Source organism: Aptenodytes forsteri, unplaced genomic scaffold, assembly GCF_000699145.1.
Source record: "Aptenodytes forsteri isolate BGI_AS27 unplaced genomic scaffold, ASM69914v1 Scaffold236, whole genome shotgun sequence".
Classification (NCBI taxonomy): domain Eukaryota; kingdom Metazoa; phylum Chordata; class Aves; order Sphenisciformes; family Spheniscidae; genus Aptenodytes; species Aptenodytes forsteri.
In genome coordinates this window covers 4,623,018-4,644,049 of record NW_008794456.1, presented here as the reverse complement: position 1 = coordinate 4,644,049, position 21,032 = coordinate 4,623,018, and the positions used below count along the sequence as shown (strand labels likewise).

General features: G+C 36.4%; 1 protein-coding gene across 1 annotated transcript in view; it reads right to left on the bottom strand.

The window, feature by feature from the left end:
- Positions 1–21,032, bottom strand: part of LOC103908339 (catenin alpha-2) — a 490,379-nt gene that overhangs the window by 20,663 nt on the left and 448,684 nt on the right. The window contains 4 exon segments of the mRNA XM_009290697.2: positions 9,377–9,511; positions 12,549–12,654; positions 15,352–15,533; positions 18,939–19,052. Coding sequence (XP_009288972.1) covers positions 9,377–9,511; positions 12,549–12,654; positions 15,352–15,533; positions 18,939–19,052 — 537 coding nt within the window.

Sequence of the window (21,032 nt, the reverse complement as noted above, 5' to 3'; positions counted from 1 at the left end):
CCTACCTGGTAACCTAGTTCACAAGGTATTTTGATGATGTGTTGGTCAAAATTAGAAAGAATTGATGTTAAAAGAAAGCATTTGAGAATATCTAACAGTAAGAGGTTAGGATTGATTTTTCTGATACTGGACAGTTTTCTACTTTGACTCCATATCAATGTCTTGAATACATTATACAAAACAAACCCTTTTTGTTGATGCAGCTGCTTATCAGTTATGTAAGATGAATGTTGTGATGTGAGAACAGACATATTTTTCCTTTGCTCCTATGAGGTTCATAAATAATAATAGGAATAGTAATAACAATATGTTCCAAGTGTGGAAGAAAATATTTCAGAAGTTAAAGATATAAGGCAACTTTTAACCTTCCTCACTCAGCTTGATCTCTTCCTAAAGGCTGTTATGACCTCCTACATTTAATGGAAACACATTCCTGTTGTGACTTTTATTAAATACTTTGTTGTAAGCTGTTTTGTTCAGTATTTGCAATACTGAATATTTCCCTGCTCAGGCTGGGAAAACCTGTAATGTTTTCCCTTGAGAGCATGTCTTCTTGTCTGTGAGTTTTCTGTGTGCGTGTTACTCATCTGCAACTCAGGTTGTCAAGAACTATAATTAAAGTGAAAGAAATTGATGAGTCTGAACTGAAGTTGTTATTCTTTTAATATCTTCAAAAGCAACGTCTGATAGTACTTTTAGTAGTGAGATTAAGTCTCACCACTATTCAAACCAGGAAGTTAAATAATTGCAAGAGCTAAAGGATGTACTTCTGCATAAGGAACACAGTCCAAAATGTCCTATTGTGTGTTAAATCTGTCACTATGTACATTCAGTTCTCCATAATTCCACATGCAAGAAACAAACCTAATTTTTATTTAAAGCCTCAGGATGCACCTGAGAATGCCCCAGGGGAAAGGAATTCTTATTTAATACAAAATGGTGAAGCTTGGTCCCAGACCACCTCCTTTAAAGGCAGTAAGACAGGAAGAGAAGTGAACATGAGCTAGCACTGAAGTCCTCTCTTTCTTTATAGTAATTTTTACAGGAACAGTCCCTTAGGACCATACCTTAGGGTATGTTAGAATGGTCTCTAGGCCTTGCTAATTATTGCAGGGCTGGTGCGGTTTGTGTATCAGAAAGCCATAATATTCCCATTTTCTTCCCATTTCATTCAGCATGGCCTGGAATAGGAGAACAAGCTGGGCTGAAGCCATAACTGCTGTAGCAGGCAAGCTTTGGGTCTTAGAGTGGTTACTATTTTTAAAAAAAATGCAGTATGTAATGAAGTATATACATTAATACTTCCTTCAATTCTCTAATCTTTTTCTATGATCATACTTGTTTCAAGCCTCAATCTTGAATCTGTAACACTTTGCTTTGTTCTCATGGAATTAAATGGCTTAATGTTATTTGGTATCAGAAATGCTTTTCTTTGCAGAACCCTCTTCTAACGAGAAATTTCAATAAATGTAATCTTCAGAAATTCATGAATATTTGTTACTTGATAAAGCACAAGAGCATGTTCCCTGTAGCCGAAATGCTTCTTAATAAGGATAAAAGTCTGACCTGTCTAAATTTTAACCTACTAAATGTAGACATATAGATGGTGTGCGTGCTTCTTGTCTCCATGAATATATTCTAACGAAGACAACTGCGGTGTGATTTTGCTTTGCAAATGAAATTCTAGATAACATCTTTCCATTTATGCAGGGAACATTGTTTCATAGTTATGTGTATGTGTGTTTACATGTGCATTTATATATAATGAGGTATTTTCTTAGTCCTGAAAATAGCCTTATATCAGAACGCTGTAGCTTCAAAAGAACTATTTCATAAAAAATATTTTCTTGTTGAATTTTTCAGTTATGTCTTAAGCTCCATTGATCTACTTTTCCTTACATAATGTAAACGCTGCCCACCACCAATCCACCTTCACTCAGCTGCTTTGAAGAAATAACCGTAACACTAATAAAAACAAATCAATCTTTCCAAAGTCTTCTGCACTATTCTTTATGTGGATCATACTTATGATCCCCCAGATGCCCAAAGCTCAGGGTATATACTATTGTCCAATCCAGCAACAGTTATAAAGGCAAAACCACGTGAACTCACAGACACAGAAATAAGATCCTATGGGATCTTTCAGTTAGCTGAATCAAAACACCGTACAAATGTCACTTGAAAGAGACCTCTGGAGGTCTCTTGTATGACTTTTGACTTGAAACGAGTTGATTACCAACATTAGGTCTCCTCAGCTGCTGCATTGTCTACCTGGGGCTTGAACCCCTCCAAGGATGCCAATTGCATAAACTCTCCGGGCTCCTGGTCCGCACTACCTTTACTGGGAAGCATCAGGTAAGCTTCCTCTAATGAACTAAATCTTGATTATTGTTACATATTTGGAAAAGGTATCGTGAATGGCTTTAAAGCCACTATAGATACATCTATTTATGTCTTTTTTTTTTTCCTATTAATCTTTGAGTTGTTTCATAGGATAATTCGGAATTCTTCATTGTTTTAACTTTCAGAAAGCCCTAAGACAGTGTTTCCATAAAATACATCATACATAATGAATATATGACCATGAGGGATTTTATCAGCACTCATTTTGATTAACCCACATAACTCACTGATGCCTTTATCCTTTAGGAGCAGTAAATTGACTCAGTGTCAGGATGATAAATTTTTTATGTTACCACATCATCAGGCAGTCCCTTTCTTGCACAGTTTATTGAGGGATAGAGCCTGTGCCAGCAGGAGTTGGAGACTCCTGTATTAGTCAAATAGAAAAGCTCAAACAATTTGTTCCAGATAAAGGCTTATCAAAACCTGTATATTTATAAGTATCACGTGCTTCATATAGCCATATATTTTGGAACAGAGTACACTTACTATGGCCTTATTTCACCCTCTCCTATATCATTATGTCTGCATACACTCAAACACATCTGCAGAGGTTACTTAAATATGTCTCCGTCCCAAAAGGCACAGCTGAAACATCTCCCTGTATTTTCCATTTTTTTAATTTCTTCCAAAGCAGATGACATGAACTAGTTGAATATACAATGTAAATCGAGGTCTCTCACTTTCCCCACCTAGCCTCAGCCTTCCTGTCCTGAAAGCTGTCTTTTTACAGTGGTAACTTCAGAGCCGAAATAAACACCCTAAGTTTTTATTTTCTCTCCTTGCTTGTTGTACTAGGAGAGCAGAGATTATTGTGGAGTCCAACCAACCTTATGGTCCTGACTTTATCTCCGTCCTTTCCCACCATTGCAATTCTTTGATTTCATATTCCTACCTTGCTTTTGGGTTGGCTTTTTCTTCCCCTGACCCTTTCATATCTCATATTTCAAGTCCCTTGGCTTACTTCTTTATTATTTCCAAAGTCCTCTCCTTTACCACTGTTTTCATTCCAAGCCTCAAACCAGAACTCCTTTCCACCAACACCATCCTAAACAAATATCTTTCCATGAGTCCCATCTCACATTATTTTCACAGCATTGATACATACAATACACTGTTCGTATCTGCAAACTCCCTTTTTTGACATTCTAACTTCTTACTAAAATCTTGTGGGTGAAACAGTGGGGAAACATGAAAAGCAACTTGCAAAAAAAAGCCTAAATTAAAAAAGAAAATCACAAAAGTCAAATTATATTCTTAAGCAATTTAGTAATTATCTATATGGTCCCTGGGTCCATCTTTCACTTTCCTTTACCAATTTGAGTATATTCACTTGTGTTATATCCACTTGTATTACCATAACCCAAACCCTAGTCTTGCAATGATGTCAGCTTAGACATAGGACTGTATCTTTTCTTTGTGGTGTGTAACACTTTGAGCACCCACTGTCCAACAAACATGAACACAGCAGTTATTGAGGAATAACTGCTCTTACCCTTAGCTCCAAGTAAATTGAATCACTAGCAGACAAAACACAAAATCTCTCTTAGTGATATCTATTAATCTTTAAGTACAGCTAGGTCTTAGCTCAGGTGTCTTCTACTGAAAACACTGACAGCTTGCCAGTCTAAGCAGCCCAGCCCAGAAATATCTACAAAGCCTGGTTTGTCAGACTGTTTCTGTGAGCATACTTCATGTAGCATTCTTCCATTTCTGTTATAAATTAATAGTAAAACTTATTTTGTTGCTAGCTAAATAACATGAGTAATCTTTTTGCACTCTTGAGAATCTTGAAGAAAAGGAACACGACAGTTTTGTCAATTTGCCAACTCTCCCTTCAGCAAATTTTCTTTTACATAATGCTAAATTTTTTCCTGATTCAGGAGGAATTAAATTACTTTATTTACCAAACTCCAAAACAACATTTTCTCCATACTCTTAAGTATTTTAAATGCAAAGGTTCTCTCTGATTGACTACTTGAAAACAAACGAACAGAAGAAAAACCCCAGAAAGGCTTTCTGATGCAGGGAAATTGAAAACCACATCAGTGGCTCTTAAGCAACTGCTTATGCACAGGTTTTTAATCCAAATTCAATGAGAGATGGCCTTACTCGCTTTTAATGCCGGGGTACTTCAAATTACCTGACTTTTCTTTGAGACTATAGAATTCATAAGTAGCAACTTGATATGCCACTGCCCATATGGGTACCATTTTACAGCACAAGGTAGTTTAGGGTGATTCAGCCTTAAATGAAAGAAAAGCGTGACCTTTAAACCATTTTGTTTTACTAGATGTAAGATCCATAGGCAGAATCGATAGGGAAACTGCCAGCTCACGTGAAGTAACTGCTGGATGGACACTTATTCCGTGATAAATAATGAGGCTCATTTTTTTGATGAGGACAAGCTATTTCCAGTTACCTTACTCTTATCACTGATCAAGAATAAACATACAGACAGTTATTCTGCAGTATATCACATATCTGTTAATATTTTTATGTATCCAACCTCCCAGCCCAGGTGTTACAGGAATTTTCATAATGTCCTACCCAAAGTTAATGGGGTGGCTCCAGCCCTTTTACCTGCCTTTTTCTCCCAAAGTCCTCAAATTCACCAAGCAAGAACTCCTAGATGAAGTCACAATCTTAACTAAACTGTCTTGTATCTTCAAAATGTTATAAGAATCCTTCTCTTAGTATCGTAGCTCAGCCTATTACGCTAAGATAAATGAGCCTTTGAAAATAATTGGAAATTGGACCCAGCTAAAGTATTTGGAGTGTGCTTTGGCTATTGATTCAGTATTTTTGGACAGTGTTCAAAGGTACATGGCTGTTACTCTGCATGACACTGCATATCTATCTGGCTCAGAAGTTTAAGACTCACTGGGCAAATTTTCTGATAATACAGCTGATTATATCTGTAGAGTTCTAAATCAAACCTGAAAACAATAGGGGGCTGCCTAGGAGAAGGGATTTTCTTAGATTCTGTTCAATACAATCCTGCAGGAAAAACTGTAGCAAAGCTACTAACATAAACAAGAATTTTAAAAAATGCAAGCTCGTAGCCTAAATGGAGAGTAGGTAAATGAGCTGATCAGCTTCAGAGCAGCAGGAAACAGAACAAGTGGATATCTATCCTAGGGTAAGAAATGAATACATAGATCTGTTTTGTTGTAATGGTCTAGCTAACAAGACTCAGACAGGAATACTAAAAAAATAAAGTAGCCCTAGAGTTAGAAGAGGTCTGAATTTTTATCCAAATAGCAAACATCATGGTTAAAACCAACGCTATTCAACAAAAGCAGCTATCACAAAAAGGCTATCATTCAGCAAGAGCTAAGTATATGTATGTAAATGGTATTTACTTCACTGAGAGTAGCATATGCTCAGCACCTCAGAGGATTCATTCCAATACAATGGTGCAACTGATTATGGAGCAAATATACATTACATTAAATAAACTAAGGCAAGAGACAAAGAAAACTATTTTGAATTCCTTTTAGTCTCTGATTTTATTGAAGGAGGTTGTTTATTCTTAGAGGGGAATTAGAAATTGAATATTCAAATTTAAAATTACAGAAATGTATATCTGTTTATGGACCAAGGTCAAAGAGACTTTTATTAGGAACAGGGATATCATCTACACAGATTAGAAATATTTTTAAATCTTTTGCATTATTTAATATTAATTCCTTTTTGCTTTTGTCTAACTTCCTCCTTACCCCTGTTCTTTACTTTCTTCCCTATAATCTTCTTCAAGTTTACAAGGCTCTCACTGAAGAACAGGTATCACATAGTTTTTCCTTATTTTACTTTTTAAAACTCAATTGGAATCAGGAATTAAGAGTCTCACCTTGCAACATAAAGGGCCAAGTCAACAGATAGTCTAAATTGGCCTTGCTCTATTGATATTAATGAGGTTAGGCAAATATGCTAACTCTCAATTGCCAGATCTTGCTTATCTGGTGAAAATAATTTTTCTATCTGCATGCAGGGAATTTGATGGGAAAGATCAAAGGAGAGAAAAAGCTGGAGGAAAAGGAATGGAAGAAAGAAAGGGAAAAACAACAATGGGTTCTTTCCTTTACCGAAATAATTTACACTTCAGGAGTGTGACATTTTCTTACTTTTTGATCTGTTTTTCTATTTGCAGCAAAGTCAATGATGCCAAAAAGAACCCCTTCATATGCTATGCTAGTATTGTTACCGTAAGTAACCAATCTATAGAGGAAAAAGCAAACAAGATCGGCTTTATGCTTATCTTCAGAGATAAACCATACCAAACTACTGAATCTTGTGGGAAAAAAAGAAATAGAAGTTTCACCAAAAGATATATAGCATGTTATATGTTATGTACATAGTATTTTTGAATTTTTTGCAACACATTTTTCTCTAACAGAACTATAAGAACTGTGGGGTGGCTTTCATCTGTCTTTTAGGTTTTAATTGGTTTTATGTCTCTTTCCTTTTTACATAAATATACATATGCCCACACATAGATTCATACATACATACGCATACATTCATTTCATTTATAAATATTTACTAATATTCTTAATAATGCAAAAACTCAAGCAGAGATTGTAGTCCCCGTTATAGTTCTGAATCGTAACTCATCTTTTGGATCAATCTGAATTATATTGTGGTTCTTTGTAAACACAGTAGTAAATTACAATCTTGTAATAATCATCCTGGTGCTTGATATTAACATCAAAACACTTCAATATAGTGCATTCACATAAACTTACTTCTGTAGTCATAGGTTGGGAAGCTTGAATTCTGGATTTCTATCGTACTTTTAACATTGTACTGTATGCAAGTTGCCAAATAATGGTATTTCATTTTAATATAAATAAAATACTGCTTATTTGTAATTGGCTATCCAAGAGAAAATGAAGAAGAAGATGGAAGCAGAAGCAGCAAGTAGACAAGCAGATGTAGATGTGCACTTGGATACCAGATCTCTGGATAGCAAAGGAGCATACAGTACCCAGCACCTTGAAGATAAACAGCTTGGAAAACACTATCAGGAAAGCACTGTACTAACTGTGTTATACCAGATAACAAGATAACGCTCTCAAAAAGGGATGCACAGGAGTTCAACTCTCTATATCCCCTCCTGTTCAGAGCAACAGCAGAAGAAGCAAGCTGGGCAATCTTAAAATTTTCTGTATGTCAGTACTACTGAGTCTTTGGAACAGACTCAAATAATTTCTGTGGTTGAAGCTAGTTTTGCCTTTGTCTGCAACTGACGGTAAAAACCCAACCAAACAGAAACACAATGGTGATGAAGCCTGGTAAGCAGCAGATGCTAACAATGCCAGACTGGAAATGATGAAGTCAAGCGGTTCGGCCACTTAAATTTCATAACAGATGGTGATGTTCCAGTAACGAATAGATGCTAGAGATTCACAATGGCTTATTCAGCATCCACATACACTGAATAAAGAGACTTGAAAAAGAAACACACACAACCACAAAAGCCAAGCTGGTAGAAGCACTGATTTGGGTAATTGTTATAGATAGATGAATATGACAACTCAATGGGTATGAAAAGCTGGACCCAGATGGCAGTAGGTAAGAAAAGATCATAGCATTTACTATGCAGCACAGCTGTCAGCCATACAAGGACAGATCACTCCATTAATATCAGGAAAATGGAAGAGGATCTTTTCATTGCTGTGGGAAGATCAAGGTATTAAAATTACATATGTACATACGTCAAGAAGTGAAGACCAATTGCAGGACAGACACAGGAACATTTAAGCAGCTCCTTTTAGGATTGCATATGACTTCAGAATGTTTGATCCAAGAAAGCCTGGCAACTGTTTAAGACCTTCTATAGTGCTTTGCAAAAAATCAAAATGTTATGCAGTTGAGAACATTTGATCTGACTTCTGATATGTTTGAGGAAGGCCAGTGATTTCACTGGGGAATCTTATGGATGAAATGAAGGGCACAAGTTAGTTGTCCTAACAATCTTCGTACTTGATTGGGCTTAAACAATGAAAGGGTGCTTTTTCAAAACCGCATTTGAAAACAATCTTGTTTCAAGTATCTTGGGTCTCACAAATTGCCATCATTTTGAAAATACACTCAGGAGAGTGAAACTTTATACTTTTTCATACATATGGTCTGTATTGGAGTTACAAGATAACAAAGGTGTCATGGGGCTAATACCAGAGAGATTAGTTAAAAGAACAAAACAAGAAAATCATGAAGAGCAGCAATTTGCTGCTGCTTGGTTCTAGTAATCTCCCAGAGGCACACAGTCCGACATTAGGAGAAGGAAAGAAAAAATAGTTTAAGAATGTAGAAAACTCAATGTTTATAATATTACTGCTGCTGCACATTCCTGTCTTTATTTATAAAAAAGATTGTGTGTAAAAGGTTCGTAGTGTTCATTGAAAATAACTGAAATAACTGGATGGGAATTAGTGTCTATATCATTGTGCTTGCCAATAGTATTTGAAAACAGCACATGCATCAAAAATTAAAATATTTTGCTGGCCTTCCAGAGTTTTTGCTAAACCTAGTGTGCATTGGAACCTGAGTGAATGAAATCCCATTAGTCATCACCATCTTAACAATATGCACTTCATACAGAGCTGGCTTCTGCACAGAGGAAGGAAATTACCAATACTAACAAAGGAAAGAAGATTTATAATGAGCAAATATACAAAAGCTCCAAATAATTATAATATTCACAGCTTGGCAATGGCTTTCTAGGCTATGAAATTCCTTTTCTTTTGGACGAATGAAGATTTTACAAGGTTAGTATAAACAAAGGGTAATTGGAAAATCAAATTGCTCTACACAAGTTATTGTAAGGTCTGGAATAATGGCGATAAAATTTTAAAAAGCTTGCTTATGAATCACTGTATTTTTGTTCTGTACATTACTGCCGTCAAAAATGCTCCCTTTCAAGTGCTACATGGGAAACATAAATGGCTAAATACAAATACCAGCTTACCCCTGATACAATAAGTTCTCCTCCCAGGTTCTGAACTTCTGCCTTCACTTTGCTGCAGATATTGAGTTGGTGGCAGTAGAGGGCAATGCGCTGCAGGTATGCAAGCAGATCTTGTTTGCAGGCTGAGTCTGGGCACTACAACAAAAGAAATATTTGATTAGATGTAGCTGAGTTTATATGATTATAGAGAGGTAGTCAGAGGAGATAGCGGCAATGTGCGTGTATTTGGTGGATCCATTTCACTTCGTCTTTATGTGAGATATTCGATGAAATGTGAAAATTCAAACTCCACCTTTAACTCAAGACTCATGAACTGTAACCTCAAGATGCACTTTTTGTAAAAAGAAACCTCTCTGTCAGCCACTAATGAAAGACAATGAAAATAATATGATTGCTATGTTTGTGGGGGAGGTTCCCTTATGATATCAGTTTGTACAGAACAGAAGAATCTATTGAGCAACCAAAAGACAAAGTTTGACCTGAAACTCCAGGTTGCCTGTTGGGTGTCCGGGTTAAGATACAACATGGACCAGTTAAAGCCCAGATACACCCAGTTCTGACTAATTACCTCCACTCTAATGCCAACTCTTGACTGTCTTGCCAGCTTCCCTGGCATTTGTGCAGACCTTCAGAGGACACAACAAAAGCCAGGCCCCTTACTGACACACTAAGGACTCGAGAGGCAGAGGTGAGGCTGCTTGGGTTTGGTATTGACAGATCTGGCAAGCTTATTGTTAATGCATAAATACCTTAATCTGTGCCAGAAGAAAATTATTTACTAAAGTTTAAGTGACATAGTACAGAGCCTCTCAGAAGATGACATCAGTATTGCAGCCCTGCTCAAGAACACAATGAGTTAAGTTGGTCCCTCTGCATGTCTAAGGGATACCTCTTCGTATTAGAGGGAAGGCTATATACAGTCCTGTGCCATTTTGGATGCTGTGCATCTCAAATGTGTTTTGATACAAATTACATACGGTCAAACATGGTAGACTCAGTGAAGGTTTTATAATCCATATAACTATAAAAGGCCCAAGTACTATTTATTCATAGTCTTTGGGACTCTTAATAGAAACTGCATCATCCCCCACAATATCAACAGCATAATAAACAACAGTCTTGTAGTTAATATTCAAAGTCTTGCTTCAAAAGTACGGACCTCAGTAATTCACTCTGATGAAACATTGCTAAAAGGGTCCATTGCTAACAGCATGTCTCCGATAAATACTCTTTGGGGCTACCCAACAGTGTCTGACTGACAATGTTCTCTGAATGTATAGCTTGGGGAACAAAGATTCCGAATATGTCTTTTTAACATCTTAACAAAGTTTATGTTCAATTTTTGTAAAATATTATCAGGGCACTTCAACAAAAACTGATAGAATTAAACACACACGAGTGAACAGCGTCACAACCTCTGACTTGAGATGACTGCTCTAGCCCCAACAGCTAATGCTGGCAAGGAATATGTTTGCGGTGAAGTAGTTGCATATACTGTTGTCTATAACCCTGAGAGCGGACGCTTTGTTTTTTCCTCTCCCTTTAAAACTAACAATAAACAAAGCTGGAGGTTCATTGTGGCTGTTACGTTTAATCTGCTCTATACTTATGGCAATGCTATAATGCCTCTCTTTCTCAGACAGTTGCCACATCTTTCAGGCATGAATCCCTAAGAGACCTCTTCTCCCTACCAGTGACAGTTTAATACAGAAATATTTACCCTACTCTTGAAGTCTATGAACTGAAAGAAATGAACTTTAAAGCAATACTTCTAGAGAGCTGACAAGGCTTTAAATACAAGTACCTTGGAGCAAATGAAAGTGTAAGATCTCTCTCATTGGAACAGTAATTAAAAATGCAACTGTCCATAAAAAGTTTATATTGCATGAGTGTCTCCAAAGTTCTGTAAAATATCATTAAAGTGCAAGCATTAAAACAAACACTTAATTCTCATAGTGATTTTAATGTTTATTTTTAAAAATTCTCATAGTGATTTTAATGTTTATTTTTTCAGTGTGCATGTTACAGCCTTCTGAAATTTAAAATGTGACTCAAGCCAATGCACTCTAAGCATAGCAAGTCTCTTTGTGTTTCTTTCTTTAAAATATTCCATGTCTGCAAATATTGTAGACTAGGAATTTCATCAGCTGACAGATGGATTTCTTCTCTCTTATGCTAAAATGAACAGATGCTATATTTGAAGGATTGGAATGGGTTAACGACAGGAAAAATGCTTACTGATAATGAAGAAAACCTAAACCCCAAATTTCTGAGATTATAGGAAAATGGGCAGCTTCAGGTTTCTTGCCACTCTGGCCCATATTCCCTGGCAGGATGTGTTACACACTGTTACATGCTTACTTGAGGAAGAAAAAGAAATAGTTATTTTGAAGAGAAAGACTAGAGGCAAGGAAGTTATCAGTTCCCACATCCAGCAAAATTTCTTCTGATGACAATGAAAGGAAAGAAACTATAGGAAGTTTACAAAGGAAAAAATAGTCAAATTTAATTTGCCTAAGTCTAAAATTAGCTACCTAGAACCTGGACTTGAAATTTGGCTCTTGACTTTTAATATGATGCTTTCTCTTGCTCTCCAGATGGATAGATAATCCAATCTGAGCTGAATATAGCAAGTTCATCTTTCCAGTTGTGACATAAATTTGGTAATGGGACTGAGGACGCAGACCCTAGAACATGGAGCAGGGGGCTGTAAGGTGAAAGCACAATACCCTGACGCAAAGCAGAAGAAAGGGAGTCAGGCAATCTTGAAAAAGAAAAGTGCCATATCAAGGGAAATTGCTGGAAGAACAAGTTGAAAAGAATATAAGGATTCCTAGGCATATGGCAAGGGTAACAGAGCATCCAAGTCTCTACTGCTTTCATGACAGCAAATATATCAGTCTAATTCTAATACAATCACCTGGGTCCAGAAGTGAGGCTGTGGAACAATTCAGGCATTTCTGAGGTTGAGAGAGACTCATTTATGACTTCCCTGTACTGCAAAACCCAAGCTGATTGGTATAGAAGAAACAACTTATATTCAATGGGTAGATCAGTATCCAGGCAGTGACTTTCAACAGGTAATTTTCTGCCAAGTAAAGATAACCTTTTCCTGCAAAAGGGAACTCATTGTTAGAGGTTACATCATATTTCTGCTCATTTTTGTTGTTACCTGGTCAGCTACTGCCCGTGCCAATTTGTCCATTCTCGATCCTGCCTCTGCAATCTTCTTGGCCGCGTTAATGACATCTGATGTATTCTTCAGGGGGCCTTTACCTCTGCAAAATACAATACAATTATGCACAATCTAAATAAATCATGAAAGGCAACAGTTTTAGTGACCCTGTTTAGTGTTTGATTTTAAAATAGTAACACGAATGAATTCTTAATTTGTTACAATTTCACCTTTTAACTACTTTATAATACAGCTTGATTAAGAAATCGGTCTGCTATATTTCCTCTCTCTTACAAAATGCCTCACTAGCAATTTAGTCTGATGGTGCCTTCAAGCACATGAGCTATACTTAATAGTATATGCATTTTTAAGTGCTCGTTAAGACAACATTCTTTCTGGAATACACAACTATTTCAAAATTATGTTATTCCCAAGCCAGTGCTAAATGTTAAGCCTGTCACGTCTAGAGCAAGAATGTCGCATTTTAGAAAATCTTTTTTAGCAGATTTTTGTCAGAAAACAGATACGTGAAGCATAATCCTTATGTTACACTTAAATGTTACACTTAAAACGTATAATTAGCTTTAAGACTGATCTTTCACTATACTTTTAAGATGATGCACAAAACTCTGGTTTTAGTCATTAAAGTCACCAAATTGTATATACACAAAAAGTAAAAAGTCACTGCAGACTTTTCTGAGTTTGCTTCAGACCCAAACTTTAATCCTGTTTGTAATAATAAATTTGCTCGTGCTCCTGAGAATGGCTCAGTTGGAAGTGAGCTGATTTTCCTTTTTTTTTAGTTTTTTAGAGACATGTGGAGAAATATAGCTTCAGACAAGACTGATGGAAAGTCATAATATGATCAAACAGGGTTTTTTAAACTAAAACTGAAGGCATTTTTTCTAAGGACAACATATTTTTGCATTTTTTTCACCTATAATGCCAAGAATAACATACTGAAACATATTTCCATTTTTATGTTCTTTCCATACTTTCATTTCAACGTTAAACAGATATTGAAACGCAAGTATCCTGCTTTTGTTGAACTTAAACCATAGCAAAAATCCTTCCTAGTGACCTCGTATGCTTCTACATTAATTACATCAGCAGATCTGACTGTCACAAACTCCATGCATTTGAAAAATTAATGTATTTTAACACTGCTGAGGTTACAGTCAACCAAAAAGGTGTGAAAGGTTTTGTTCTGTTTTAATGGAATATATTAAACAAGTTTTTATTGAAACTGATGTAGACAGAGGTGCACTTTGATTTTTTTTTTTTAATTTACTTCAAATGTGACAGTAGTTTTCTCTCATTCTCATATTAGTTCTGTTCTTTTGATGGTAGAAAATGTAATTACAAAACTTTCAACTTGATGTTCAATGTATCAAAGGTTGTCCGGGAGGTTGCAGAAAGTGTTCATATTCTGGGCTGTTGCTTTAGGACATAATTTCTTCCTTCCGTGAAATTATGTGACTGTTTGGACAGTTTTTCACTCTTTTTTTGCGCAGAAGGATCAGAGACCAAAGACAATACAAATACAAAAGTAATTAAGATTCCTCTAAAATATCACCCTTCACAGGAGGTTCTACACTGCCATTTGGTATACAGGAGTGGTGAGTCTACTGCAAAAAGAATAGCTGTAAAAGCACAAACTGAGAGAAAAAAAAATAAACTGAGAGAATAATTACTTGGAAAGAAGTATAGTAGCAATCTATTAAAGTACACAAACTTTCTATACACATAATGAAATTTAAAATGGATAAAAATGTTTGCTGTTGCCTGTTACTAATTAACTAACTGTGCAAGTGCAAATAGTCAAGTTATTTGCAAATTAATGGTATTTATGCACCACCACCCCCATCTATCTATCAGTCAGTCAGGTATGTGCAAACCCTGTATTGTCAATGCAGAGACTGTCTCCTCTGAATTGGGTTGAAGGCTCCAGACACAAGGCATGTGATCAGCTGGAGATTAAGAAATCTGAGCATCTCAGTGAGATGAATAAATAAAAGGATGTCTTATTTTAATTCTGAAGAAAAATATGAAGATTTTTTTTTCCAGTTTTGTCTAATCACATTTTGATAAATACCATTTAAACTTTTGAACTCCCATTAAAAATAAACACTGAAAAACCTTTGATTTTTTATCGTGATCTGTAATTCAAAGAATCTTGGTGTATTAACCATATGACTATATTTAAACAAACTAAATCTGTTTATATGACATCATTAATGAATGGCCTTTTGATGCTTTGCAATTAGAAAAGAACAAGGCATCAACAGAAAAAAGAAATGAAAGAAAAAAAAATCATTACTGACAGGCTCCAATAAAGTATTAGATCAAAACAGTTTCATTTCATTTGGGATTTTTTTTTGAAAATGCAGTGTTCAAAATGATATAAATAGTTTTGCCATTATTTTTGATTGACACAAATTGTGTTGAGATGTTGAAAGTTCAGAGAGGCACATGCATTTAGATGGGTACTAAATGAAATGTCAGTTGAGTGTCTGTAAGGTCACAGACTATCTTTGCTGCTGAATTTCAAGATGAGCTGCAAATAAAACAGATTTGCAAATAGGACAAAAACTTCATGTGACTAATCCCATTTGGAGAAATGTCCAGAGCAGTCACGTGTAGAGAACTTTACAACCCATCCCATTACGTATGATGTATGTTACCTGGCTTTGCATGCCCCAAAACACAGCACATCATCTCAGTAGACTATAAATTGCAACAAAAAGGAAAGATGTGGGGTGTCTGAAGAAGTCCTCAGCACAGGTTATTTTGTCCTTACCTAGTAAAGTCTGTCATTTCCATCATAATCATGCACATCTGCTTTGCCAACACAATGATGTCATTACCACTGTCATCCCACTTGGCCACCTCCGCATCCAGTTTGCTCTTTTCTTGGTGGAATATCTCTACCTGCTCGGCAATCTTAGCCTTCTCCTCCTGGGGAAGCTGAGCCATGATAGCCTGAAGAAAAAATGGAGGAGGTTGGGCATGAAAAAAGGAAGCTAGAAACTGTACATTTCCAGTGGTCCAAACGGCATGCCCAACTTCTAGTTTCTTTTCATGGGAGTTGAAGATGCCAAGCAAAATCCAGTAGACATTTGACTTCTGTTAGGACGGGCAAAAACAAATTCACAGGATGTTTATAGCTCTTCTTACAACTTCAAGAATTTAAAAATTATATATGTCATGCCATGATATAAAGATTATTCACCAGTCGATACAGGAATATTAAAGAAAACCCCTGTTAAATCTTAACTTTTAGGAAGAACAAAATGAATGACATCTATAGGAAAAGACAGACTGAATTGCCAGTATCTCCTCTGTTCTCATTCTCTGTCAGAAATGGAGGTTTTCTGCTTAACCCAACTCTAAAATAAACTATGACATGCAAGATAATACATTTGAAGTGAATTGTAATGAATTTACCTTTCAATAATATTTAGTGGTCTAATTGTCTCTTGGAAGATATGCAAAAAGGCACTACACAGGTTGATAATAATCTGTCTCGACATTATCAACAAAGCAGAAAGTTCCCCGCCCCCCCAAAGAAAAGAAAAAAGAAAACCCTACGAAATTATAATAATTCCTCTTGAAGATAAAATGGACACTTCCAATAATGATTTCCAAGTTGAGCTACTATTTGGCTTTAGGGGTTGTGAAGACCACATTATGCATTTAATGGGGTATGACACATATTTAAGTGTCATTACATTTTTTCTTGTTTATGTCACTTTCAATCAGCTGAAGTCTTTCTCTACATATTCTTAAAATGCTCTTGGCTTTTAAAAATTCATAATTGACCTTTTCCAAAACTGAAATTAAAAAAGGTTATAAACAGTAGATCAGAAAATGAGAAATTTGCAAGTTAATCAAATTAAAATTCACCACAAGTTTTAATTAGGCCATATCAATGTAACTCAGCAGTTTCAAATGTTAGCATATTAGTCTTTTCACAGAAAAATGCAGTGTAAGTCAAGCTAATAAATAAATATATAAAATACACATAAAACGCTAGAACAGATGAATTAACTGAAATTGAGAGAATGTGACAGGGGTAGTAAAATCTGGAAAGCCGATCTGTATGTCTTGCATGTGGTTTCTTTCTGCGGGCAGCTTCACCTGCACACCCTTTAAACTGGTATACAGTGTTTTAACATTTCTATTCCAGCTGCTGATGTGTTTTCAAAGAAGCTGTATCCTACAGCAAATGCAGCTCATGTATTCAGGTTTTATTTCTATTGAAGACCAACACAAGTCTTTCTACTGAAATACTAATAGCTTTATGGAGTAAGCATATTAAAAAAAATCCATAACTTTCCACAAATAAAAATCCAGCTTTTCTACAGAAAAGGTTCAAATAAGATACTATTCTGCTTAGCAGGCTCATTTCAATGAGTCACTCAAGACTGTGGACTGGGCAGCTTCTGCTTAGCATGTTTTCATTTTAGGTTTTCGTCGTTTGTTGCTTCTTGTGGCATATTGCATTCTACGTTATTCAGGAATGGGACTGTCTTTATAATATGTTTATACAGTGTGTAGCTGATCAAAGCAGAAAGTTTTAAGTGCAGCAGTGATAACTGCAATAAATGTAATAGAATTTAAGACTCCTAAGTCCCTAGGTGAACTAGATTCTCAGTAAAAATATTACTGCAGTCTTTACTTGGTTTTCAGATCAAGAAAGGATGATAAGCTACCCAATCCTAGATGTAACTAAAAAAAATAAAAAAGACTGTGAAATAACTGTATTGTATCTCAATACTTTTGTACCTGAGACTTACTTTCGTAGTCAATTCTTTCAATATATCAAACAGAACTTCATGCTCTTTAAAATATAAAAATCCCCCAAAGATAGTCAACTGCATCCAGAACATAGTTCTGTCATCGTTCTCGGGGTTAGGTGTCCAGGTATCATTCTGCAATTCTCCTGACTGCATGGTTTTCAATGCCAGTTCCTGGTCACCCAGCTCTCTGGCATGGGCCCTACAATCCACCTGCTCTTCATCTAGGTGATAATGATAAATATGTCATGTCCTTGATATGCAAGGACAAAAATTTTTGTCCTTGGGATGTAGTGATAGAAACCCAGCTTTTCTGATACATGGTATGGTTTATTTACCATCTGTATTCAATATTCAGGGAAATTAATTTAAGACAAAAAGAAACCTCTGCCCATTCCGCTGTATCTATGTCTCACATTCCTCCCATACCTCTAAGTAAGCTTCATTTAGGTTTTCATTACTGTTTCTGTTCAGCATTCAAAATGTTTGTGTCAGGCCCTAACATACTGTGGGTCTTCCTACAGCAGCTGAAAACTCCTCTTTCCTAGTCCTCTGAACTGATCTTTCAAAGCATCGTTGCCTTTTGGTCTTCAGGTTCTCAGCCCTACAAATCCTCTTCCAGAATTCAAGGTAAGAAGTCACCGTTCCAGTTACCAGCTTTTGCTACAGTGTTTGAGTGTATGTGTGGAGGATGCTTCTCATTTAGTCCATTACTTCACTTTTAGCACTTATTCAGAAGAAACTGCCTACCTGTGCAAAACAGCCATGAAAATCATTCGGGTAATTCCCAGTTCCCCGCTGGTTCTTTGCTGGAAAATTTTAAGTCTTTTTTTCAAACTCTCTTTCCAGTCAAATATATTTTCATGATATTTTTTGCCCCCAAAATTATATTCTGTTTTTTTTTTTTTTTAATAATCTGAGCTAAGCAGCCTATTTGGTAAAAGGTAAACATTCATCAGAGGGTGACATAATCCTGAGTGTTAACAAACTTCACTTCCCCAGCACCTGTGACCCCTGAAGCACTCATCAGCTTAATTTGCAATCCCCATGCACAAGCTGAGGTCGCAAATCACAATGACTCGAGTTTATCATGATGTAATTACCCTGGTAAAATTACATTGACTCAGTAACAAATGTCTTCAATTACAATTAAATTACAGGGACTACTCAGCAGCTTAAACAGATCTTCTTGACAGGTTTGCACACTGGGAAACATGACTAATGTAAGATTTCTCTGGATACAGCACATGGTGCCCTGATGGAATTTTTTTTTTTTCTTTTTTTTAATTTGCTGACTACTCCCACATTTTTCAACACATTCTAAACCTGCAAGGCCTTCTCCTACAGCGCTAGCTGGAGCAAACGGCTGATACAAGGCATCACATAAGCCTAAGGAAGATCGCTCAATAAAGTCAGTGCTTCTCAAATAGGTGAGACATGAAAAAACTTTAAACATCTAGGTCAGCTTACTCCCGTCCTTTCTTAAGTGATCCTGAAGATCTGAAATCACTGCATTTGCTTTTCAAGGCATGGCTTTTTATTTGTAGCTATACAGACACTTAATGTAGCATGTGGGTTTTATACTCACCCTTGCACTTTGGCCAGCAATAAGCTGGTCGTCTTCAGTCTGAACACTTGTTCGGCTGCGAACGTCATAATCTTCCTGCTCAAAGTCTGAATCATCCTCTAGCTCTTCAGGGGTCTAGAGAGAGAGAGAGGGAAAGAAAGCAAAAGAGAGATGACAAGCTTATAAAGGATACAGACAATGTCCTATGTACAGTAAGCTCTTATTTCATCGAATACCTGCCCAGGAAATGCTGTTTCTCTTTCCTTTTAAATTAACTTGTCTGCCCAAGCAGTCAAGAACTGAAATTGAATTGTCTTAAAAATTAAGTTGTTTCAACTCTAGTTTTCTTTATAAATGGCATTTATCATTACCTTGCTGCAACTTTTCTTAACATAATGAATGCAGTTCCAGGAACAACTATCCTTTGGACACACTAACAACCGGAATGCACTATTTCAAAATAATGTTATTTCATATATAAATGGACACTAATACTATTATATTACTGGAATCTCCATGTAATCTTCAAAAGAGAAAGTAAATACATGGGAAAAAGTAACAAACAACCTGGAAGAAAAAGTTATCAAAACAAATAAGAGATTTCCCCTTGAAAGAAAACGTAAATTATATCAGCTGGTTTTGAAACAAAGGTAAAGTTTATAATTGGCTTTATCTTGTTAGTTCACATGCTTCTTTTCAGATACAGAACTTTGGAATTTGCCTCATCCCCTAAACTGAAACCACGTTATCTCCATTGCTGGTGCTAGGAATGGTGTGAGGGTCTCTGGGTAGATTGATTAAATCTAGTTAGGTATATGTTGGCTTCAGGTTGTTTAAAATGTTGGAGGGAGGGAGAAAAAAGATAACTGATGTATCTGTTTATTTGTTTTTTTCACCTTCTAGCAAAACATTAGGAGCAAAAAAAAATTCCTTATGTATATACAAAGAGATAGCCTTCTTTAAATCACTATTTAGTACTATATTTAATATGGATGGTACAAAACCAGAAACAGTCTTTAGAAGGAAGATTATATTCCATTTTGTGCTTGAATAGCATCTAGTACACCAATCTGGCCACGAGTAACTTCTGCAGGTACAATATGTGATAGTGGTAACAGAAAAAGAAGATCACAGTAACTGTGCAGAGAAATCCTCACCTTACTGGATACCTGTAAGCCTCAGTGTTAACCTAGAGGGCCAACTGCTACAGAAGAAAACATCCATGCTTACATTTCATGCTTGGAGGCAACATCAAGTTTGCTAGCAGAGGTGCTAATCATTGCCAGTTGTCATTACAGCTCTGTCTTGAAGATGCTCAGTCACTAGGAACTGGTCCAAACCCTCTAACATAACGTAGAGAAGTCTTTTGGCGATATTTATATTACAACCTGGTTTCCAACATGAAGTGCACATCACTGTTTGTAACAGAAAATCAGCTGCTTTGCTAGCTACATGGTGCACATAACACGGAGAGTAAAACACAGCCATCGTCATTTGGCTTGAAGAGTATGAATTAAATACGTGTTTTGATGCTGAGCGCTGGAGGAAGAAATAACCAAGTATGACAGTATAGTAATGAAACTCAGGCTGCAGCTCTGAAGAGATGCATGTATAAATAGTGTATATAACAGGATAGACAGGAGGTGAAGTTTAGGTGAAAAAAAAAATTGTCTTTTCTCTTCTGTCACAGGAAAAAAAAGAGATTGGTACCCATCATTATGATGTCCAGTGGTCTTGCTTTCCAGTCACCTTTAATCACTCTATTCTCTCTGCTCAGCGGCTTGAGGGCAGGATGGGACTTTAAAATCTGCCATAAGCAAACCAGCTACTAAGAGAATCATACAGCTCCCCGAGCAAAAGAGAGTATTTCCCATCATAGAGCTCAGCTTTTCATCTGCCTAGGCTTTATTGTGAAGAATAGGAACAGGGTGGAGAGTTTCAACCCCTTCTTCATAAACCATCTGGCTTTTCCCCATCCTCCTAGTCCATTCAACTAGCCAGTTGCACTGGTCATTGTAAACCAGCACCCTTTCCCCTCCCAGGTATACTCTTCTTGGTTTCTTCTGTCTCCACTTTTATATATAAGACTATAAAAGATAATGTGCAGCCCTTTCT